General features: G+C 36.7%; 1 protein-coding gene across 3 annotated transcripts in view; it reads left to right on the top strand.

Annotated features, from left to right (window-relative positions):
* PREX2 (phosphatidylinositol-3,4,5-trisphosphate dependent Rac exchange factor 2) overlaps positions 1-25,447 on the top strand; it is a 292,500-nt gene that overhangs the window by 137,530 nt on the left and 129,523 nt on the right. For all 3 annotated transcript variants that reach the window (XM_049633306.1, XM_049633307.1, XM_049633308.1), the window contains 9 exons: positions 437-509; positions 4,134-4,276; positions 4,377-4,469; positions 6,148-6,296; positions 10,621-10,706; positions 13,826-13,962; positions 16,459-16,576; positions 21,404-21,588; positions 23,837-23,998. In XM_049633306.1, the coding sequence (XP_049489263.1) occupies positions 437-509; positions 4,134-4,276; positions 4,377-4,469; positions 6,148-6,296; positions 10,621-10,706; positions 13,826-13,962; positions 16,459-16,576; positions 21,404-21,588; positions 23,837-23,998 (1,146 nt within the window). The remainder of the gene's footprint in view (positions 1-436; positions 510-4,133; positions 4,277-4,376; positions 4,470-6,147; positions 6,297-10,620; positions 10,707-13,825; positions 13,963-16,458; positions 16,577-21,403; positions 21,589-23,836; positions 23,999-25,447) is intronic.

Genomic DNA, 25,447 nt, shown 5'->3' with positions numbered 1-25,447 from the left:
AGCACAGATCATGCACAATGATTTTTCATTAATTTTATTTAGTGTGTTTTCAGTATTTGGTAATTTTCTGGCTGCACAGTTGGTGTACAAGATTGAAAAAATAAGAGAAAGGGATCATTTGTAGTAGCAATAAATTTAAGTTAACTTATATATTTTCATATTTAAACACTGTGGTTTTTCTCAGGAAATATTAAATCTTTGCTTTTCACTTAATGTCAAAAAAAGGTATTTTCATAATCAAGTGGATAAATATATCTATCTATAAATCTATATAGATCTATAGCAATTAGGTACATTCTGGGCCTACAGAAGTAATGTATGGTGTAATAAATGAATGGCTTTGTCAATGTCATGCTGGGAATGTCAAATGAGTTAAAGACAGAACAAAGCCTTTAGTTGCCTATTAAGTTGTGGTATATTTTTATGTGGTTAACAGGGGGATTGCCGTACCAGAGAAGAGGCAATGATATTTGGCGTCGGACTCTGTGACAATGGATTTATGCACCATGGTAAGGGATTTTTATCCTAGGAGCTTACAGATGTATTTCACTGTTTTGTTTTTGTTAGGACCCTGGGAGTATCTCAGTATTAAGGCATTTCAAGATGAACCAGCAAAACTGTGTGAGTCTTGCCACTTGTCCATGCTGGATCACCACATCTGCATTCAATTTCACCACTGGTGCCATTGTTACATCTAGTTACTATTATCTACCAGTTGCCATGACTTCCCTTCTGTTTTTCTAGACTGATTCCAGAAAAGCAAAAGTTTCAACTAGAAGTTTTGTTTTTTTTAAAAAATAGCTTTTTTTAAAAAATGAAATAATTTTAGATCAGACTTGTAGTTCTTTTGAATGCCGGTATATTTTTAAATAATTAAATAAGGGACACCTGGGTGGCTCAGTTGGTTAAGCATCAGGCTTTGACTCAGGTCATGATCTCACAGTTTGTGAGTTCCAGCCCTGTGTCAGGCTCTGTGCTGACAGCTCAAAGCCTGGAGCCTGCTTCGGATTCTGTGTCTCCCTCTCTGCCTCTCCCCAGCTCACACTGTGTCTCTGTCTCTCTGTCTCTCTCTCCCCAAAATAAACATTAAAAAAATTTTTTTTAACGTATATTTATTTTTGAGACAGAGAGAGACAGAGCATGAACGGGGGAGGGTCAGAGAGAGAGACGGAGGCACAGAATCTGAAACAGGCTCCAAGCTCTGAGCTGATGGCACAGAGCCCAACGCGGGGCTTGAACTCACGAACCGCGAGATCATGACCTGAGCCGAAGTCGGATGCTTAACTGACTGAGCCACCCAGGCGCCTCCTAAAAAAAATTTTTAATGATTAAATGAGAACCTATATGGTGGGTAATTATTGTTCTTTTTAGAAAAAAATCTTTTATTTATTTGTTTTAAATGTTTATTTATTTGAGAGAGAGAGAACAAGTGTGTGAGTGGGGAGAGGCGAGAGGAGAGAGAGAAACCCAAGCAGGCTCCTCACTGTCAGTGCACAGCCCGACGTGGGGCTTGACCCCACCAACTATGAGGTCATGACCTGAGCTGAAATCAAGAGTTGGACACTTAAACAGCTGAGCCACCCAGGCACCCCGAAAAAATGCTTTTAAAATTATCTCAGAGGATAAAATTCTAAATCTCTAGGAAAAATCTGTTTCATTTTGTCTAGTAATTAAAGATTTTCTTTCTTGTTTGATGACTTCATTCCCCCTAAATTTATAAAAATAATGAGACTTAGTTTTCCCTCTCTGTTCATACCGTCTTACAGATTCCACAAACCCAAACAATCTTTTTCACTGCTTTTATATGTTTATAAACAGGTACTGGATAACACTTCTGCCTGTTTGTCAGTTACTTTCAGAAGGTTATCACCTTTTTTACGAAGAAGGAAGGATAGCAAAAGTTTCAGTGATGTTGAGAGCATCTTTGGTTAGCATATATGCATTTGGGAATTGCATTATATCCCACTATCTCTAGAACACTGTATGAGTTGTGAAAGAGAAATACCAGTCCATGAAGAACAAACTATTGAATGAGGAAAATGACATTATTATAAGGACTTAAAACTATAGTGTCAAGCTGAAAACCTTCAAATATTCTAATTGTTTTTCTCTTTAAAGCGTCGAGGAGCAGTAATTTTATCTACATATTTTAAAGTATTGAATTTAAAAAATACTGAGTTAAAAACAAAAGTTTTCTCTACAAAAGTCAATGTTGGTAAAGCACAACCAATTTGACTGCTGCCTGGCCTTGCTGGTGTCTTTCTCACTCCTGTTAGACAGACTGTTTGATGGAGGAAAACAGCAGGAGCAAAATACCATGTACATTTTGGGAAAGTGCTTAGATCACATAGTCAAGACTTAACTTGATCTCAAGTGTATTCTCATTTGTATTGTCAACTGTGACTTGTGTCACTTTTTAATTTGCGGTTGATAGCTTCATTTGCCAGCCAATCTTCCATTCAAAGATCAATACATACATCATCCAGTCAACAGTTATTATGTGGAACTCTGTAAAAATAATGAAATAAAATAGCTATCATTTTTTAAAATGTATATTTAGTTTGAGACAGAGAGAACAGGGGAGGGGCAGAGAAAGAGGAGGAGACAGGAACTGAACCACCCAGGTGCCCCGAAATAGCAGTCATTTTGTATTGCTTTCTATATGGCAATGTAATCACACTTATTACTTCATTTTAGTTCTGTACATTATGAAGAAGGTTTTATTGCCCCCATTTTACTGATGAGGAAACTATGGTTCAAAAGTTTAAGTAACTTCTCAGGGGCTCCTGGGGGGCTCAGTAAGTTCAGCAGCAACTCTTGATTTCGACTCAGGTTATGCTCTCACAGTTTGTGAGATCGAGCCTTGCATCGGGCTCTGTACTGACAGCATGGAGCCTGTTTGGAATTGTCTCTCTTTCTCTCTTTGCCTCTCCCCTACACTGTCTCTCAAAATAAACATTTAAAAAAACAAAGAGTGGAAGCAATTCTCCCAATGTTACACCCAGAATCAATCCCAGACCTGGAGGTCTGTTTCATCATAAAGACAAACTTTCTACAGTGCCATGGGACCATTATCTTCTCTTTAGCTTCCCGGTTCAATGAATCCCGCTGTTCCAACAAGTGCGCTTCAAAGTACTAAGGATAGATAAATAGAAATAGAGAAGATTCCTCTTTGAAAACATTTTGCCAGCTGTCAGGATCTCACTGAATATAAATTCTATCAATATTTAGCCTTTTTAAAAATTTTTTTTAATGTTTATTTATTTTTGAGAGAGAGAGACAGAGACAGAGACAGAGACAGAGCACGAGTTGGGGTAAGGGCAGAGAGAGAGGGAGGAAGACAGAATCCGAAGCAGGCTCTAGGCTGAGAGCTGCCAGCACAGAGGCCGACATGGGGCTCAAACTCCAGAGCCAAGAGATCATGACTTGAGCCAAAGTGGGATGCCCAACCCACAGAGCTAGGTGCCCCTAGCCTTATTTTTAAAAAGGTCAACAAAACATAAACCCTATATCCTCAGGGCACGCCAGGAATCTTAGGGACTTTGGGTGGAAATATGAACATTCAGATAAAAGGGAAAAAACTGACCTTTATTGAAATAAGAATATTTGAGAAAAATGTTTTTAAACAGAAAGGAACTAAGAATTAGTGGAAACTAAAATCACATTTCACCCAGAAGATACAGTTCTGGTTTGAAGTGTTGGAACAAAAGTGACCACAGTGGGAATTGCTCACACACATAAGAGTAACATTTACCCATTTGAATTTTCCCATAATTGTTCAGGATATTAAAAACATATTCCAAATGTTCACTACAAATTCAAAACACTGTAGATTTCTATGTTTTGGATTGCATACATATTTTGATTCAATATAATCTTTTATTTAAATTTGGATTTTAATCTGGAAAGTGACAGACAGGTAAGTACAAAAAATTCAACATTGAAAAAAATACTCAAAAATTCAAAATCCTTAGCTAATAGTAACTTAAAGGAAACATCAGCTTGAAGGTGTAGAAATAGAACAGTATCGCAGGGATCTCTGTGAATGTAACTTGTTCACTGAATGTCTATGAGTGTGGAAAATAATTTTGGTTTTTGGATTAATTGGAACAATTTGAATCTGTTTTTTGTAGTCCTTGAGAAAAGTGAATTCAAAGATGAACCCCTACTTTTTCGTTTTTTTGCGGATGAGGAAATGGAAGGATCAAATATGAAGCACCGACTTATGAAACATGATTTAAAAGTAGTGGAAAATGTTATAGCCAAATCATTATTGGTAAGTTAACATGCTATATAAGTTTTCTTCTTTTATTCTGTTTAATTTGTACTTGTTTTTGTAGTTGCTTTATGAATAATGTTAATATTTTGCATTTCAGATTAAATCCAACGAAGGCAGCTATGGTTTTGGGTTAGAAGACAAAAATAAAGTTCCAATAATAAAGTTGGTAGAAAAGGGGTCTAATGCTGAGGTAATGTAAATTAGCATTTTTATTTAAAAAATATAGAAGTTCCAAACAAGTTGAAATCAGCTTTTAAGTATCTTTGTTGAAAATAGTGTTACTGAATGATCTTATTCTGAAGTTCTACGAGATGCTCTTGGGATTTGTGACAGAGTCCATGCACTCAAAGAAAGCTGGATGGAGATTTTGTAAGGATCTATAGCTATGAACTTCATGACATCCTAGAAGGCCGCTGGGCTCATTCCATGACCCTGGGACTTCCCTGTGCATCTTTCTAGCTTGGAATGCTGTGGAGACTGCATCCAGTGGGGCTGTATTATGTATGTCAGATAACTCTTCCACTAGATCAAGGGCTAGGTCTTTTCTTTACCTGTCACTTTTGACTCATAAATATGACTTTCATCAGTAGAGCACATGCTTCGACTTCTTTTCTCATTAGGTTAATGCTGATTGATGTTCTCTCACCTCACCAGCCTTTCAAACAGAGGAATCTCCTGATCATTTATTCATTCATTCAGAATGATTTATTTAGTACCTATTATATGCTAGGCAGTGTTCTAGTCTCTGGGAATACAGCAGTGAACAAAAGATAAAATTTCCTGTCCTCATGGAACCTACTGAGAGTGTTATATCCTAAATATATCAGATTTAAAATATTCTCACCTTGCTGCCTGGCTTGTACAATGCCTTAATCCTCAAGAAAATGTCTAAATATATAAATCTTAAATAAAGCCTGTGAGAATGAATGAAACATGGCTTTAAACTTTGAATCTATTTAAAGTTGGTAGTAAACTGCCATCCATCCTCCTATCTGCTAATGCCCAAGGTTTCTGTCTTTTACCAAAACACAGACTCATGCAAGACAATGTTTTATGTACACCGCATTAATTTCAAACAAAATAACTCTGGTCAACTCATACTTAGTGGGCTTGGCCAACAAATGACTATTTTTAGTAATTTTCTATGAGAAGGAAATGTTTTTCCCAGACATTTTCTGAGGGTGTTCTTAGGGCACAGCTTCATCTGTTTATGCCATTAATTAAATGTCCTCTGCCAGGTTTTCATCATTTAGCTGATAATCAAAGCAGCATGTAGTTTATAAGCAGTAGAACTGGTTAAGAATGGTGGCCTGGTTGGAGAGATAATGTCTTCCTTGTCATCTTTTCAGCCTCGGGCAATCTGGGCTTTTTGGAGCTCTTTTTGTTGAGTTCCAGGCCATTCCTCTCCTGCCCTGAAGATACTTATGCTATATCATGCTGGTGATGCATATTTGGTTGTCATTGACGGCCACATAGAGGTTGAACCTCTCTGAGTTAATTGGATATAAAAAGAAAACCCAGTAAAAAAAAATTAACCTAGTGTTTGATTGTAGTTTAAAGGATGAAATAAGAAAAAGAACTATAAGATACAATAGAAAGAGGGTCACAGGAGGAGTACAAAGTTAAAACGTAGAAGAAAGGGGGTGGGTTTCAGTACAAATGGGTGATCAACTTTAAAACTATGTCAAAGAGAATGATAAGTGTGTTATCTCCCCCACAGTTCTGTTGTGTGAAGTTGTATAAAAACATTGCAGGTGTGTTAAAATGTCAAAAATCTGTATGTTCTGGGTCTTTTCAGTTTCTAATTCTGTGAAAAAAATAGATTCCTTATTAAAATATAATTTTTTTTTTTGCTATTTCTCTCTTAGATGGCTGGCATGGAAGTTGGGAAAAAGATTTTTGCTATTAATGGTGACCTAGTTTTTATGAGACCTTTCAATGAAGTGGACTGCTTCCTGAAATCATGCTTAAACAGCAAAAAGCCACTAAGAGTTCTTGTGAGCACAAAGCCAAGGGAGTAAGTTGTATGATTCACGTGGGATTTTTAAAAAAATTATACAAAAATGAATAAAATAGAAAATTTAAGTACATGTCAAGAATTAAGTATCTTGTTGCTTAGAACATTTAAACCTTACCAGCATCACTAATACTGGTATTTAAATGTTGGGAAAAACTGCTTTGCTTATAATACTAATGCTTGCTACTCAAATCAGGTAGTTTCAGTGGAAATAATGCTTTATTTTTGTGACCCAAATTTTCCTGGTCTGGGTTGGACTGACTTTGATTATAAGTGAAGAAAATTAGTAGAACAATTGATAATAAAGAACTGCATTCCCCATGTTCAGCTCTAAGAATTTCAGGTCTATGAGTTGGTTGATACCATTTATCATTAAATGTTTATAAGAAATGGTGAAGTTGGTGAAATACACTTGTGTGTGTGCGCTTGTATTTAGTAATATGTCCATTCTTTAAAAAAAAAAGGTCTATCCATCTACCTATGATTAGAAAAAAATCATGTTGATTATAGCAAATTTAGAGGATAGAGTTATCTAAATAAAGACATGTTTCTTATAATCATATCACCCATAAATAACCATTGTTATTTTTTGAAATTCAGACAGTTGATTTTTCTAAGTACTGATGCAGATTTACACAATCCTTTCTTTATAAAATGGGATTGTGCTTTATAATCTGTTTTAATTTTTTTTTAACTTTTATTTATTATTATTGAGAGACATAGAGACACAGAGTGTGAGCAGGGGAGGGGGAGAGAGAAGGGGTGAACAGAAACTGAAGTAGGCTCCAGGCTCTGAGCTGTCAGCACAGAGCCTGATGCGGGGCTCGAGCTCAAAACTGCGGACCTGAGCCGAAGTCAGTTGCCTAACCCAACTGAGCCACCCAGGCGCCCCTATGATCTGTTTTTAAAATTAATAGGGTATTATGTATATTGTTGGAAGATGTTGGCTTTTCTTCTACAAATCACTTCTGGTCTAGTGTTCCCGTGTCACATTTCCATGATTTGTTTAACCAAGTAATTAATCAATATAATGCATATCAAGGTCTAAGCATCATGTCTATTTAAAGTACTATGATTATATCAAAATTACTGTTTAAAATGTAATTATATCATTCGTTAATAGTGATAAACAACTTCATTAATTTTCAGGTGAATGAAGATTACCACTTTAAAAACAAAAGGTTTATTTTAACTGCTTAAGAAAATATTCTTAGTATGTGTAGTATAGTATTCTTCCCTGCCTTAATATATATATATTCAGCAATAGCTGGCAGCACTCTTTATCTTAGGAGTTGAAATGTGATGCAATGAGCTAGATTCTGTAGCATTAAGTCAGCCAGGTTGCTGCTAAAACTTACCAAGGAAAGAGTGAGATGACTCATTAAAATTACTAATTTAGGAAGACTTTGGGCTGGAGGGCAGAGAATAACCATAACAATGTCTTCTCTCTAAACCTAATTTTGATCTATTACTCCCCCTTTATCCAACCCTGTCTGGGATAAGGCTCACCTAGTTGCTTACCTCTGGACACTTTGAGGTCGCTTAAAAGGAAAAGGGCAGACTAGAAGGGTATAACGGAGTAATAGTCCAAAACAGTCATTAGAAAACATAAAGGTCCTCCCCATGGCCCTACTACCCCCTGATTTAACCCTGCAACTACTGATTCACTGGTCCTAGACATTTCAGCAGTCAGATCACTTCAGAAGCCCTCAACTTTCAGACTAAGTAGATAGGGGCAAATCGTCACTCCCAGTACTAGCCACTAGATGAGCAGCATTGGAACCTGTGTCCTCTGACTTCTTCCTTCAGTGTTTGTCATACAGTATCTGGAACCCAGTATTTCTGGTCCAGGTTCAAGCTTCTCTTCCACAACTTGCTTGCTTATTGTGTTGCTTCAACACCCCCATCCATCCATTAAAAAAATGGAGATGAGAAGAGTATCTATGTCATGAAGATGCTAAGAACATTAAATAAATTTAGGTTAATAAAGAACTTAGTTATCTGTTCAGCACATAGTGTGTACTCCAGTGATGTTATCTGTGATGCTTACCTATTCTCTCATTTCATTTTTTTTCACTGCTTATTTATTACATCAGGAGCCTATCTTATATTTTGTTTCAAAACTATTTTAAGAATATTCATCTTTTATCTTTTACTTTTAATTTGCTTGAAATCGATAGCTTTTCCTTTATGTCTTTATGCTAATATAAGATTCCTATAAATCATTCTGTCATATTTTCTTACAATAGCTACTTATACTTGATGTAGTCTCCAGTCTGGGGGTAGAAAAGGCAAAAATATGAGAGGTAAATACAAATGAAGTCTTGCTTTGAATCTAGCTGTATTTTACACTTGATAGCATCAAAGGGTTTTTCAAAAAGCTTTGTAGCAGATTATTTAGTGCACTTACTTCCTCCAAGAAACAGAATGTTCCATTTGTATGAATTTAATTCTTCCTTTAATAGACAATATAGTGGTCACAGCAGGGAAGCGTATTTTCCAAAGATCATTTTATGAAGAGAGTCCCAGAATAAGACCAAAATGCATTTCATAGTGTTTTGTACAAAAGTTTTAAAGAAATATATAATAATCTTGAAGATTAGAGTCAACCTTCCCTAGTAATATTAGAAGGATAGAAGACCTTACTCAGAAAGAACTGAGAGACTGTTATGAATTCCTCACAATCCAAAAGCAATAATAACTCACCATGGCCTGAAAGCTCTAGGTCATTTCAGCAAAAGTGAAATCTTATTCATAATATATAGAAGCATGGGCTACTTCTATGTTTTTGCTTCACGCTTAGAAAATGTATTTATTCCTTTTTCTTTTCCTTAGTTATCTTCCATTTTCATGTGTCTTTTTTTTTTCTTGAAAGATACTAGTAACAAAGTGCTATTCAAGGGAAGTGCATAGAGCCTTTTACACCAAAAAGTATATAATTAAGGATAAAGGACAAATCAGTTCTTTGACCTATACTCCAGCAATGCACAGATCACTTCTTAGTATATAATCTAATTCATAATAATACTTTCAAGTTTTCCTAGAATAGACAGTTCATATTTCTATCACCGATGCTGGTGTGCCTGCCTAGGTTATATTTCAGATAGCAGTACCAGGCTCTGCCATGAGGTGTAAATGCTGTACATTTGTGGCTTTCTCAAGTGTTCTAGGCGCAGTGTTGCCCAAAGTGCTCCAGTGGCTATTTTATAAGCTTTCAGTAAGTTCCACTGTATGTAACTTCAGACTATGTCTAACGTGCCCTTGAAGGGCTGCCGACATTTATTGCATGATTAATTCATCATCTTTTGGAAACAATTTTATTTCTTGGGCATAAGGGCTATCCATCAAAATTTATTGCATTGTATTCATTTGTCTTTGCTCTGGACTGCAATTTACGATACTCATTTTTATTGTTATGATGTTCTGCCTTATCTCATGTTCTCTGCTTTTCATTGTTGCTCTCTGATCTCTGGCTTCCTTCTGTGGAGTAGCTCACTTCTTAGTACCAAACTGGATATCCCTCACTGGTTGTCCTAACAGTTTACTCCTCTTCTCCTTTCCTTCATCTTCTTTTCCGTGGGGATTCGTTGAAAATATTTCTTTTGTTATTCAGGTTCTCCTTTTGATGTACTCTTCTTTCAAAATTTCACTGAGTAAATGCTAAAGTTAATCACATTCTTAAATTATTTTAGTGTAATGTTTGACACATCTTTTTAACTAGCTTTTTGTTGTTGTTCTTTGATGAAGTTCCCAACGGGTAGAAATGTATTAATTCTGTGTTTCTTTTATTACTTTTAACAAAGAAGTGTCACAGTGCACTGTCTTCTTTATAACAGTAAACTAAGGAGAGAAGCTTCCATTTTATTGAAGTGACTACTAGTTCATAGCATGGTGCAGGGCAGTTAACAAAGATTTCTCTTTTAATCTCCACTGACACCCTGCAAAGTAAGTTTTACCATCATCTTTTTGTGGAAACTCAGGCTCAGAGAAGTGAAGGCGTTCATGCAAGTTATTCAACTATCTAGTGACTTAAATGAGGATTTAGAGCTAGTTTTGTCTGACCCCAGAGCCTGTTCCTTATTCACCACGTACCATGCAAATGACTGTGCTCAGTTGAGGAAGTCTTTCGTGCTTGGCTGCTGTGTGCCTTTGTGAGAGCATGCACCCTTTTTGTCTCCTGGTTTCTAGCCCAGTCAGTGTCTTTTACACAGTAGACCTTCAATACATATTTATTGAAAGAATGAATAAAGGAATGGACACTAGTGTTTTAACCAATTGTGTGGCATGTTAAAGTCTTCTCACCTTGTTTTCTGATTGATTTTAGGACAGTGAAGATCCCAGATTCAGCTGAGGGACTTGGATTCCAGATCCGAGGATATGGCCCATCGGTTGTACATGCAGTAGGAAGAGGTGAGAAACCCATCCTGTAAAAACAGCTTTTTAGAATATATGGATATTGCTTGCTAAACAAAAATATATTCAGAACGTGCATGCTCATGTTGTTATGAAGTTTCTCAATCATATTTTTACTTGATTAGCTCAATGGTAATATGTTCCTAAAACAATATTTAAAAAAAACTCTTAAAAATCTGGGCACCAATTGAGTATCCAACTCTTGGTTTTGGTTTTGATCATGATCTCACAATCCGTGGGTTCGAGCCCTGTGTCGGGCTCCACACTGGCAGTGTGGCTGCTTGGGATTCTTTCTCTCCCTCTCTCTCTGCCTCACCTTCCCCCCTCTCTCTCTGTCAAAATAAATAAATAAACTTTAAAAAAGAAAAAAAGAAATGTGGAATCTTAGGACCCACGCAGGACATACTGAGTCAGAATCTACATTTTAACAATACCCTCAGATGATTTGTATGCACACCCAAGGTTGATAAGCTCAGCCCTAGAATAATGCTCTAATAACTTCTATTTTGTCATGACCTAACTTCCTGAAATGCTAGTCTGTGTTTTCAGCTGTGCTTCTTCACTTCCTATTTTAGTTTTAGCCCATTGCTGTAGACATCTCTCCTCATCTTCCACCCATGTCTCCAAAGTCTGTCTTATAGAGTTATCATGGACTTGACTGGAACGTACGGTAGACATTGATAACCTTCATATTAATTGAGCTTTTCTGTGGCATTTGTTTAAACTGACTACTCCTGTTTGCTGAAAATGTTCATCTCCTGATTTCTAAGTTGGCACTTGTCAGATTTTTCTCCTCTGCCAGCTCCCTTCATCTGTCAACCGCTTAAATGTTGGCTCCCTCTTTTCTTCTCTACCTTCTTGTTCTCTGTAAGAAATCTTATTGATCCTGTTCCTGGAGATTTTTAAGTCTCTATCTCCAGCTTAGATCTCTTTCCTGAGTTCCATAGTCTAGATTTCTTTCTTTCTTTATTTCTTTACTTACTTACTTTTTAATGTTTATTTATTTTTGAGAGAGAGAGAGACACAGAGCGCGAGTAGGGGAGGAGCAGAAAAAGGGGAAGACACAGAATCAGACAGCAGGCTCCGGACTCTGAGCTGTCAGCACAGAGTCTGACACCCGGCTCGAACTCAGGGGTGGTGAGATCATGACCTGAGCCGAAGCCAGATGCTTAAACAACTGAGCTACCCAGGCACCCCTAGATTTAATTATTGATTAAAACTCTTGCCTAAATGCCCCTCTGGCACCTTACAACTCAGTATTATTTCCAAGCGAACTTTCCATCTATTCTCTGAACTTGCTTTGCCTTCTGTATTCTCTTTATTGAAATGACTCTATTTACTCAGCACTGAGTCCAAAAGCAGAGGAGTGATCCTGGGGACTGTAGCCTCTTCATGAACTCCATCATGAGACATCAAATACGTGATCTCATTCTCCCCTTTTGTAACCAATGCTACTTTAGTTCTAGCCTGGAACATTGCAGTAGATGCTTGTTGTGATTTTGATTTTTGACTTAAGTTCCAATGATTCGTCCTCGGTTCTGGGGGTCATGTCACTTCTCTGCTTAAAATTCTCAAATGCTTTTCCTCGTGCATAGATAGTAAGGTTGAGGCTGTTAGGTGTTCACATAAAGCGTGCAGACACTTCGAAACCTGGCTCCTCTTCACTCTCCAGAGTCTTCACCCACACTCCCATTTTAAGCTCATACCAACTGCTCACATGCTCCCAAATGTCCAGGTTGTTTCTCGACTCGGTGCCTTTTTTTAGGCTATTTTCTCAATGGGGAGTGTCTCTTTTCCCTCCAAGACCTACTTTAATCCAGAAAAACCACTTAGTATTTCTGGGAGTGAATGTTAATGAGAAGAAAAATACATACTGTCTTCTTGAATATAAATTATGTTCTCTGAAATGTTTAATAATTCCTTCATGGGAGAAATTGCTTATAAAGAGAGGCTCTTCTAACATAAATTTTGTAATCATTTGTATTAATTATATTCATTGTATTTATTAATGGTGCTGCATAAGTGTTGATCAGCTCAGAACATCATATAATAATAAATGAAAGTTTCTGAAAATTTTAACTCACTGGAGCAATATGCCACTTCCATATTTAAGTCTATATCTATGCAAATAAATGGACAGTTGATGTTACCTGATTAATTTTATTCTCCACAAATTCTGTGGTTCCTTGACCCTTTGTAGATATCCTGAATGCTTATTTTACTTAGCAGAGCCAGTCAATGGTAGTTGCTAATTGACTGATTTTTTAAAAGAATTTCTTTTAACTGTTCGCATTTTTAAAAATGAAAGTGAATATAGAATTGATGAATAATTATATTTTGCACCTGAAACCAATATAATGCTATGTGTTAATTATAGTTGAATTAAAAAAAATAAAAAGAAATAAGACTGAAATTTATAAACTATTACAAATTTCAAAAATGTCCTTGCAATAAATGTTACTGAGAAAAATAAATGAAAGTGAATACTTTTCTAATATTTAGAGATTTTTATAAAGAAAGGTAAATAGGGCATACATTTCTGGCTTTCTCATTTTGCTTTTATATTTGTATATGTAGAATATTAAGACTGATGAGACATTTGAAAGGGAAAATAACTGATTAGCATTGTAAAGGTCACTTTAAAATATCCCTTCAGGGGTGTCTGGGTGGTTCAGTTGGTTAAGCTTCCAACTCTTGCTTTCAGCTCTGGCCATGATCTCTCGGTTTCATGAGTTTGAGCATCGGGCTCTGCGTTGGCAGCACGGAGCCTGCTTGGGATTATCTCTCCCTCTCTCTCTGCCCTTCCCCCATTCATGCTGTTTCTGTCCTCTCAAATAAATAAGTAAACTTAAAAAAATGTGAAAAAATATCTAAAGTATTCCTTCAAACTAATTCTCAGGGGTATGAGAGAATATTCTGTTAGTCACTGTTTGAATGGCCAGATTAAAAGTAGAAAAATTTTGAGAAGGCATTACTATCAGAACCAAGTTTATCAAGAACATACTAGCTAGATCTCTTATTATGTTTTAAAATGGCTTTCCATATTGTATATGTGATAAAAATGAATCTCATTCCTAAAGTTATTTTTTTGGCCATTTTCTCATTTTTATTTGAAGGGACTGTGGCTGCAGCTGCTGGTCTTCACCCTGGACAGTGTATTATCAAAGTAAATGGTATCAATGTCAGCAAGGAGACACATGCCAGTGTCATTGCACATGTCACAGCCTGCAGGAAATACAGGAGACCGGTGAAGGTAAGCTGCCCTTGGCTTATCTGGGTCTCGCTGCAAACTTGCAGAGAAAGCCCAGGGAAGGACACAAGATGGTTTCTACTTTTAGGTTCACATTTTAGCACATCATTGTAAATCTCATGATGATTGTTTTATCTGCATAATTAATCATGATCAATTCTGCTTAAATGATTGCATTTTATTGTTTCAGTATTATCACCTGTTTAACAAGTGCTCTGGGGTGTTTTCATTTGCATTGTGATATGAGTTTTCAGATACCTAAATGTTTATCACATTGAAATCCAAAGGTTTGATTTGTTTTTTTGACCCTTGCTATTACTTTAGAATATGTAATGGTCCTTGTGTGTCTGTGAAGGTTTTTTTAGGGTCTGTGATTGAGTTTTGTATATATTTATTTAAGTTACTGGATTTAGCTCTTTAAAGAAAATACCAAAATGTACTTGTCATTGCTTAAAATTCTAACCACTATCCTCTGATTAAATTTCAAGTGCCGTAGAAAAATACAATTAGAATCCAAATTTATAAGCAAAGCTTATCCCATGAGGTACAAGTGAATATTGGGCTATAAGAGAAAATTCTCTCAAATTAATCAACTAAATGCAAAAGCAACTTTAGAGGAGAGGCTTTGTATTTTTTCTGCCATACGCAGTCAGGTACTCTTCCAGATTTGAGAATATGACTTGTCCAAACCAGAAAGAGCAATGGTTATTTTCTCATAGGCCAGGACTGACAGCCTATAAAATACTGAACCTACAAGAAACTGAGCTCCTCAATTTTGCTTGTTAATAAGGTCAAACTAGCGTAGCAAATTGGAATTCACGCATAGATTCATAGGTTATTCTGGTTGGCAATATTAACAAATATTTATTGAACTATATCATTGAATGAATTTTTTTAAAAAGACACTTCTGAAATTATCAAATCTTTCCCCTTCAATCAGAATTTTAACAAGTAGCCAAACTGATTTGAGTTTCATTCCTTTTCATTTTCCTTGACAGTCTTCCTAGAGAGAAGTTGGTTAGTAACATGATTAAGAAAAGCAATAAACAGAAAAATTCACTCAGTGAGTAACATGCTGTATCCCATATCCATTGCCACAAAACAGGCTGTTCCAAAACTTATTGGCTTAAAACAACAGTGATTGATTATTTCTCTTGATTCTGCGGGGTGACTGAGTGTTGGCTCCTGTGAAGGCACTGATATAGCAAAGTTTTGCATGGAACAGCTGGGCTCTGCACCTCCCCTCCTCATGGCCTTCCACTCCAGAGCTCCTCCACATGGCCCCCTTTTCCAGTCTAGCAGATTGTCCTTCCTGCATGGCGTCTGGATTTCAAGAGGGGATATTATAAGCGATCAACTGTATTTACATCATGCTTGGAAAAATCAGATCCCATGACCAAGCCTCAGGTCAGTGTGGGAAGGAGCTACACCAAGGTGTGGATACCAGAGTGTGTGGTTCCTTAGGGACCACAACAGGCTACCAAGATGTATTTGACTGATCAAATGTTAACTAGCATTGTAACGGTGTATAGCAATATAATAATTAAACACAGTTGTGAAGTTAATACATGCAAAAATGGAGAATGGAAATTGTAGTGCACTTCAGTACTGCAATTCAATTTATCATCTTACCTAAGAAAGGAGTAAACTTTCAAGTGATGGAAAGCTGAAAGCATTTACTTGGTAGCCATTTCCTCTCTCTCATTTATCTAGATAAGACTGCAACTGCTATTTTAATTAAAAATAGGATGAGTTATGATATGGAAGGGTAAAAATATAGTTACATCACTTGGGAACGCAATGAAGTGAAAGATGTTCTTTCAACTTTCTTATTGGTTTGATTCAAAAAAACATTAATTGGATCAAAATATAGGTGGTAGGAGAGCATTTAAATGGTTTATATCCTGATAAATGATTCATTCTTCAGAAAACTGTCCATCTAACATTTATTTATTTAAAAATGGAATTTAAATTTTACTTTAAGATATACTTGAGGCATTTTAAGTAAGACACTTGGGAAATACATCTTATTTACAAACATCTTTGGAAGGGATTCTTGCTTGGCTCAGTCAGTTGAGCATCCAGCTCTTGATTTTGGCTCAGGTCATGGTCTCACAGTTCGTGGGTTCAAGTCTTGAGTCAGCCTGCACCCTGACAGCACGGAGCCTGCTTGGGATTCTCTTGCTCTCTCTCTCTGCCCCTCCCACGCTTGCTTGCATGCTCCCTCTCGCAAAATAAATAAATTGAAACAAAACTCAGAAAAATCTTTGGAAGATAAAATTTCAATCCTAAAAAATTAGTTTGTTAAGCAATATAATTGCCATTGACTTTTTATTAGTCTCTTATGTTGATTTTCTGTCTCTTTTAAATTTGGTTATCTTTAAAAAAACTAGAAGAATAAGTTAGATTGTCAATCCTCCTAAAGCAGGTTTATGAAATGGATATACATTTTAAGAAGCACTAATATTTCTAAGGTTTCATTTCCCCTCCTCATTCCAGCAAGACTCCATACAATGGGTTTATAATAGCATTGAGAGTGCTCAAGAAGACCTTCAAAAGGCTAACTCTAAACCCCCAGGAGATGAAGTAGGGGATGCATTTGACTGCAAAGTAGAAGGTGGGTTCCTTCTTTTCCTCCTTGATAATGGTTTAAAGTGTTGGGATTTGCTACTGATGGCCAAGAGAGAATTCTTGAGACGTCTTCAGTGCAAAAAGGTGGTTTTACTAAAGCATGGAGACAGGACCCATGAACAGAAAGAGCTGCACTGGGACTGTGAAGAGTGATTATATATACCTTCAGTTTGGGAAGGGCTTAGGGATAGCTTACATCTCTCAGATATTTTGGAAACATGGTTTCCAGGACCTTGAGGGGCTAGCTGCTGTTAGGAAAAGGTCATTTATTTACCATTCAGGAAAAATTCAGTCATGAGACCCTTCGGGCGTATATCAGTGGGGCCATAAGCTTGGAGTATGATTGCTAACCTGTATCTTGGGCAGAGGGGGGGGGGGTGTAAAGATAAAAGAAGCTTCCAAAGCAATTTATTTATTTATTTATTTATTTATTTATTTATTTATTTAGCTTATTTATTTATTCATTTATTTTTTTCAATATATGAAATTTATTGTCAAATTGGTTTCCATACAACACCCAGTGCTCATCCCAAAAGGTGCCCTCTTCAATACCCATCACCCATCCTCCCCTCCCTCCCACCCCCCATCAACCCTCAGTTTGTTCTCAGTTTTTAACAGTCTCTTATGCTTTGGCTCTCTCCCACTCTAACCTCCTTTTTTTTTCCCCCTTCCCCTCCCCCATGGGTTTCTGTTAAGTTTCTCAGGATCCACATAAGAGTGAAAACATATGGTATCTGTCTTTCTCTGTATGGCTTATTTCACTTAGCATCACACTCTCCAGTTCCATCCATGTTGCTACACAAGGCTATATTTGATGCTTTCTCATTGCCATGTAGTATTCCATTGGGTATATAAACCACAATTTCTTTATCCATTCATCAGTTGATGGACATTTAGGCTCTTTCCATAATTTGGCTATTGTTGAGAGTGCTGCTATAAACATTGGGGTACAAGTGCCCCTATGCATCAGTACTCCTGTATCCCTTGAGTCAGTTCCTAGCAGTGCTATTGCTGGGTCTTAGGGTAGGTCTATTTTTAATTTTTTGAGGAACCTCCACACTGTTTTCCAGAGTGGCTGCACCAATGTGCATTCCCACCAACAGTGCAAGAGGGTTCCCGTTTCTCCACATCCTCTCCAGCATCTATAGTCTCCTGATTTGTTCATTTTGGCCACTCTGACTGGCGTGAGGTGATATCTGAGTGTGGTTTTGATTTGTATTTCCTTGATGAGGAGCGACGTTGAGCATCTTTTCATGTGCCTGTTGGCCATCCGGATGTCCTCTTTAGAGAAGTGTCTATTCATGTTTTCTGCCCATTTCTTCACTGGGTTATTTGTTTTTCGGGTGTGGAATTTGGTGAGCTCTTTATAGATTTTGGATACTAGCCCTTTGTCTGATATGTCATTTGCAAATGTGTTTTCCCATTCTGTTGGTTGCCTTTTAGTTTTGTTGGTTGTTTCTTTTGCTGTGCAGAAGCTTTTTACCTTCATAAGGTCCGAGTAGTTCATTTTTGCTTTTAATTCCCTTGCCTTTGGGGATGTGTCAAGTAAGAAATTGCTACAGCTGAGGTCAGAGAGGTCTTTTCCTGCTTTCTTCTCTAGGGTTTTGATGCTTTCCTGTCTCACATTCAGGTCCTTTATCCATTTTGAGTTTATTTTTGTGAATGGTGTGAGAAAGTGGTCTAGTTTCAACCTTCTGCATGTTGCTGTCCAGTTCTCCCAGCACCATTTGTTAAAGAGACTGTCTTTTTTCCATTGGATGTCCTTTCCTGCTTTGTCAAAGATGAGTTGGCCATACGTTTGTGGGTCTAGTTCTGGGGTTTCTATTCTATTCCATTGGTCAATGTGTCTGTTTTTGTGCCAATACCATGCTGTTTTGATGATTACAGCTTTGTAGTAGAGGCTAAAGTCTGGGATTGTGATGCCTCCTGCTTTGGTCTTCTTCAAAATTACTTTGGCTATTTGGGGCCTTTTGTGGTTCCATATGAATTTTAGGATTGCTTGTTCTAGTTTCGAGAAGAATGCTTGTGCAATTTTGATTGGGATTGCATTGAATGTGTAGATAGCTTTGGGTAGTATTGACATTTTGACAGTATTTATTCTTCCGGTCCGTGAGCACAGAATGTTTTTCCATTTCTTTATATCTTCTTCAATTTCCTTCATAAGCTTTCTACAGTTTTCAGCATACAGATCTTTTACATCTTTGGTTAGATTTATTCCTAGGTATTTTATGCTTCTTGGTGCAATTGTGCATGGGATCAGTTTCTTTATTTGTCTTTCTGTTGCTTCATTATTAGTGTATAAGAATGCAACTGATTTCTGTATATTGATTTTGTATCCTACAACTTTGCTAAATTCATGTATCAGTTCTAGCAGACTTTTGGTGGAGTCTGTCAGATTTTCCGTGTATAATATCATGTCATCTGCAAAAAGCGAAAGCTTGACTTCATCTTTGCCAATTTTGATGCCTTTGATTTCCTTTTGTTGTCTGCTGATGCTAGAACTTCCAACACTATATTAAACAACAGCGGTGAGAGTGGGCATCCCTGTCGTGTTCCTGATCTCAGGGAAAAAGCTCTCAGTTTTTCCCCATTGAGGATGATGTTAGCTGTGGGCTTTTCATAAATGGCTTTTATGATCTTTAAGTATGTTCCTTCTCAAAGGAATTTTATATGTTAAAGTAGACTTCCAGGATCCTGTGGGGGGGTCAGTCTAAGATTCCCTTTGCCCTTAGCAAAGTGTCATCATTGAGGCAGCTGAGCCAGAGGAAGGTCACTCTGCCTATTCCAAGGACTTGTCAATAGGCTGTAGGCAGTAAGGAAGTGTAATATTTCATTTGCTTTTGTTTCCCACATCACTCCTCATTTGCTTACAGTAGTAATTGTTTTTTAATGTGCCTGTGCCTTGTCCTAATTATTGAAAATCTTGTATGTTCAAGCCACTTTCTTAAGTCATAATCTCCAAATAGATGTTATGTGAAATACATAAGTAATAATAGTTAGTCACTAACACGTCATAGCTACTGCACTTTGTTTGGCACTTTATTAAGTGTTTTACATGGATTATCTCATAAAGGCATTAAAAAGGAAACTCTCAAAAAAGTGTTAGTGTCGTATCCTTATTTTAACCTAACCCTTAGCCTAAGGGACTTGCCCAAGCCAGTAAGTGGTAGGATAAGGATTCAAACCCAAGTTAAAATGCGTTTTCTTGTTTTGAGTTTAAATGTTGTGTAGACCTTCCTAATCCAGTGTGGTTCACAGACCAGCAGCAGCAGCATCACCTGGAGAGATGAAGAATCCTACCCCCACCCATCTACTGAATCACAGTCTCCATTTTGACAAGATGGGATCTGTATGCATGCAAAAATTTGAAGTCCTAGTTTAGAAAGACGGTCTATAGTCCCTTTGAAAATGCTTTCTTGATTCAAGTAACTTTTACTATATTCTAACATTAATGGTACTGAGGCAAACTAATAATGTGAAAACATTATTAGAGAAAGAGAAAGATCTTTTGATAAGGACTCCTATTGTTTCTGTTCTCTCAGTGAAACAAACCAGATACAGATTGTTGGAATCATTGGCTTCTTCGCCAAGGGTAAAGGGATGGAAACAATTAAATTTATGTTTGCATTTGACAAATACCTTGAATTATTGTTTCAACACTTTTTTCACAGAAGTCTTTGAATCCTCTCTTAAAGTTTCATGATATCTTTCCATTTATATTATTGGTAGGTATCGTTGGACATTTTTATTGTACTGTTAGTTTCTTCCAACCAGCATAGTTACATAATCCCCTGTACTGATCATACGGGGGTGGTCAACTTAGGGAAAGCTGTGTTCCCTCCACTCCTGGAAGGAACCACTCAGATCATGGACAGTATCAGAAATATTTCAACCACATTGGAGCACCAAGATTGTTATGACACAGTAACTTTCTTATTTACTTAAACTAGGACAAATCTCAGGACATTATCTTGAGCCCTTTATTCCTCATTTAGAGTTAGTTGATTTTTGCTCATCGTCGTTGGTGCCACAGTGAAAGGGTTGGTGAGATGCTCTGATAATTGGTTTCTAGCTATTCTGGGACTCCATTATTTTAAGATAAACCATTATTCTGCCTTTGTCTATTTTTACTATTTCTACCATCCTAGGACTTAACTGTTTTTATCTAACTAAGATTCTGTTTTTGCTAATTTAATATTTGTTGTTAGGTTTCTCAGTGGTTTCTTGCTTCAGATTTTTGTGTTTTTATATCAGCGGATTGATCGTAGGCCAAAAACCTGTAGGAAGACATTCCAGATGAAAATGTTATTATAGCAGACAATGACAAATCTTCTCTATGAGCTATCTGCAGAAGATGGTGTTTGGGAAAATTCAGGGATCCTGTCTGCTGAAATAAATGATTAGTGCATCTCCTTTCTGCTTCTTCCATATGGCTTTGTGTAGTTTTTCCTCCTCTGAACAAGTATTCGTTCAATGTTTGAGGCAGTTTTAGGAACCCTGACTTTAAGTCATGCATGCTTTTAATAAAAATTATAAAATTGTATGTATAATGTTTATATTGGTATAAATAGGCATACATATGGTTGATAGATCAAAATGGATGTGCAAAGACTAGTCATGTTGGAATGGTGAGATTTGGATCATTCAAACATATGTTTTTTAAGTGCTCTTGTTTCAGAAATGTTAACAACAATATTAGATTTATCCATTCTTTAAAGAAATCTTTAAACATTATTCAGAGACACTCAAATTATTTGAAGAGACTCACAAAACCCTTCCTGAATTTGCTGAATGAAAACTGTCCTTGTTCCAGAGGTGATTGACAAGTTTAACACCATGGCCATCATCGACGGGAAGAAGGAGCACGTGAGCCTGACTGTGGATAACGTCCACCTGGAATATGGTGTTGTGTATGAGTATGACAGCACAGCCGGGATAAAGTGCAATGTGGTGGAGAAGATGATTGAGCCCAAAGGTTTCTTTAGCCTCACTGCCAAGGTATGAGTGATCCTGGGAAAACAAGGGATTTTGTTCTAAATAAAGTAACTGGAACTCTCCCCCACCCCCACTTCCCAAAACGTAAACAGCTGTGTATGCTTCAGCTGTCAGCTCATTCAACTTTCTTTTCTGTTTTCCCCCCATTACTCAGTATGCATACAATCTTCTTTTTTTATTGATCTCTTTTGGAGTACAGTGTTATGTTAGATGGGACTCTTGCCCAGGCAAATGTTAGTTGATTTGGCAAAGGCTTCTCTACATTTAGCAAGTTTGCTACATCTGTTGATTCAGTATCATGAATACCTTTCAGATGGTTTTCATGACAGGTGGTGCTTTTTTAAAATGTAGATAATCCTCTGAAAAGTATTTGAAGTCATGAAATGTATTATAGGAAATTTCAAATTCTCCAAGTCTCATGTTTATTTCATATAATTTCACAAATCTCAGTGATCCATTTATGAATAGATCTTCAGACATTTATGTGATTCTTAATTGGGAAGGATATCACCCTTAGTCTTTAGGCTAAAGCAAGATAGGGAGTAAGAGAGTTTTCATCCAAATGGATAAAACGTGTGGTTAGTGAAAGATGGGCATGTGCTTGCTTTTCATGATCCTTTCACCAGGTGAATAAATAAAATTCCTATTGGATACTCCCCAGGTCTGAGTTTTAGTATTTCATCTGTATTTATTTATTTAAATGTTTATTTATTTTGAGAGAGAGAATGAATACTAAGGTTAGTGCAGAACCTGACATGGGGCTCAATCCCACAAATGTCAGATTGTGACCTGAGCCAAAATCAAGAGTCGGATGCTTAACCAACTGAGCCACCAAGGCACCCCTGCATCTGCTTTTATATCACCTTGTGAGGATTCAGGTATTACAAGTAAGAAATATGACATATAGCTTCACTACTTTTATTTATTCACATGTCACTTCTTGTTTCATTATGTGTGTGTGTGTGTGTGTGTGTAGCTGAGATAGATTTAGCATTAATAGTATGTATTTTTTAAAATTTTAGTGGCAGAAAATAATGTAGAAATCCAAATGCACTGTTTCAAAAATACTTATTTTATGTTTTTTGTTTTATATTCTGAAAGTCAGCTTCCAAAACAATTGCGTTATTCTGATGACATTGTACCACTCTGTATCTTTCGATATAGCATCTGTATGTTCAAAATGCCACCTCTGCCCAAATATGTTATATTATCAAGGCAATCCATGTAAGTTTGGACCCAGGTTATTATCATTATTTTATCCATTTTCTAGCTATTTCAAATTTGTGAAGTTACATGGATTATTTTATATATGACAACTGTATAATTCTATTTCATATTTGAAGAAAAGAGTATCAAAGAAATTAAGAAATTGAACCAAGATCACACAGCTAATGATAAATTGAGCTCTACTTTCTAGAGTAGTGATTAAACCAAAAACTCACACTCTGCATTCTGCAAGACAGGGAATTGGAGCTTCCTGTGAGGGAGCTCAAATAAACATAGAATCTATACATTGTCTCGTACAGTATTATGAAAATGTCAGGTAAGGGTGCAATCAACCCTTGCAATCTTTGAACAATAATAAATATGACACATAATTCTCCATTCATTGGAAATTCCCAGTGATCAGTGGTAGGTACACACACAAACACACACAAATGCTGCCTTACAATTGATTCAAATGTTCAAAAGGATTTACTAATTAAAATATCACATGGACGCTTTTATCTGATGTGTTTATCAGCTGGGTGCTCAGATACCGCAACTGACATTGATTTTACGTTAGTAAGAGAATTTCTTCTCATGTATTCATTTCTTCAGCAAACATTTGTTGTCTGCATTCTCTATACTGGGCTCCCAGTAGAAAGTAAGGATGCCATTCTATAGGTTTTCCTTAGTTTTTGTTGTTCTACTACCAAATTGAGGGGAAAAAAAAGTTCTGAGTAACTGACTAAAATATAGGCAATGTGTTCCCACATCAGAGCATACTGATTTGTCCAGCAGGCAGTCTTTGAAGTCCACTCACTTCCCTCAGGTAACCTTTTAGAGCCAGCAGAAGGCAAAACACGAGGGGCAAACACACAAGTCCGTCACTTCGCGGTGAGAGTTTTACTGAACATAGAAATCCCAGGCGGTGAAAAGAAGTGTGCTGGGGAATGTCACTCTGTGTTCTAGACTTGTGAAAATTGTATTTGGCTAATTTTGAAGGTTTTCTTTACTTGTGTGTGTGTGTGTGTGTGTATTACTACAGATTCTTGAAGCCCTGGCTAAAAGCGATGATCATTTTGTCCAAAACTGCACCAGCCTTAACTCTTTAAATGAAGTGATTCCTACTGACCTTCATAATAAATTCAGTGCCTTTTGCAGTGAAAAAATTGAGCACATATGTCAGAGAATATCCAGTTATAAAAAGGTAAAACTTCTGTTTCCTTATTTGACATGTATATATTATTTAAATAATTTAAATGTCCAATTTAATTCACTTACTGATATTTTCATTACTTATTTGTGTACCAGTTTATTGAAATAATAACATATAACATTTTATTTTTTTATTTATGTAATATTTTAGAGTTTAGAGTTTTTAAAATGCCTTTACATCCATTAACCTCATTTGATCTTTGCAAACCTGAAAGCTAGGTCATTATTCCACATTTTCGACATGTAACTGAGGCCTAAAGAATTCAATTACTTGCTAGCAAAAGATAGAGTTGGGATGTAAATCCAGGCCATGTAATTATGAAGTCAATAGTTCTTTTCTTTTTATCTCAACAGAGGGAAGAGAGCTCTCAATCAGAAAGTACACAGAACATAGTCTGTTTGAAATTGACTGATTTGTACATTTATTTGACATATTTATTGAGCACATTTTATATGCCAATAACTGTTCTTGGTGCCAGGAATATGGCAGCAAAGGAGAGAACATCTTCCCTCTCGGGGTATTTATATTTGAGAGGGGTAAGCAGCAAAGAAGTAAATAAAGTTCACCTGCGGCTCCAAAGTGGGGGGAAAAAAAGCAGCCAGGGTGTCAGGGGGAATATGGCCAAGTCATAAGGTTGGAGGCTCAGACAGGGACCAGGAAGAAGCGCTCTGGAAGCTTTTTACCTTTTGGAACTTTGGAAGGAGTTTGGATTTTCTTCGCACATCAACAAGAAGAGTTGGAAGCTTTTAAACGTGTGTGACTTCATCTGATTTAGGTTTTTAAGAGATGGCGCTGCCTCCTCTGTAGGAATGGATTGCTAGGAAGAGATGAGGCATAGATACGAGGAGAAAGCTCTTGGAATAGTCCCAGTGAGTGATGATGATAGGTTGGCCTGTGGTGAAGATGGGGAGACAGAGAAAGTTCGATGGATTTGATATAATTTAGAGATAGAATTAGAAGTTGATGTCCAAAATATATCCTACAGTGAGTTTTTTTTCTATTTTTGTCAGTAGACTAGCTAATAAAATTATTTCCCTCAAAATGACGCTGGTTGTTTAAAATTTGGCACAGCCATCCGAGGAAATATTATTTATCTCAGTGTTTCTGAATGTGAGTTAATCTATATGTTTTACACTCCTAATATATTAAGTAAAAGATAAGCCCATGTATGTCCAGATAGGGCTATATGAGAATAGGGAAATGTAGAAATTAATACTTGAACACTGGTTACCTCAGGTAGAGTGGGACAAGGGGAAGAAGGATCACCATATTTTTCTTTAGGACTTCCCTAAATGTTTATCTTGTGAAGTTGAATATGGGTTGCTATTTTGATTTTTTATAAATCCATTCACATGAAGAAAAATGATATTCAAGATTACCGCTTAATTGTCACATCTGTTAATTCTCTTTCCATGATTGTTGAGCTCAGTTCGCCTATTT

The sequence above is a fragment of the Panthera uncia genome, chromosome F2 (genome assembly GCF_023721935.1).
Source record: "Panthera uncia isolate 11264 chromosome F2, Puncia_PCG_1.0, whole genome shotgun sequence".
Lineage (NCBI taxonomy): Eukaryota > Metazoa > Chordata > Mammalia > Carnivora > Felidae > Panthera > Panthera uncia.
The sequence above is the reverse complement of the archived record's forward strand: the minus strand, read 5'-3'. Positions and strand labels throughout refer to the sequence as shown.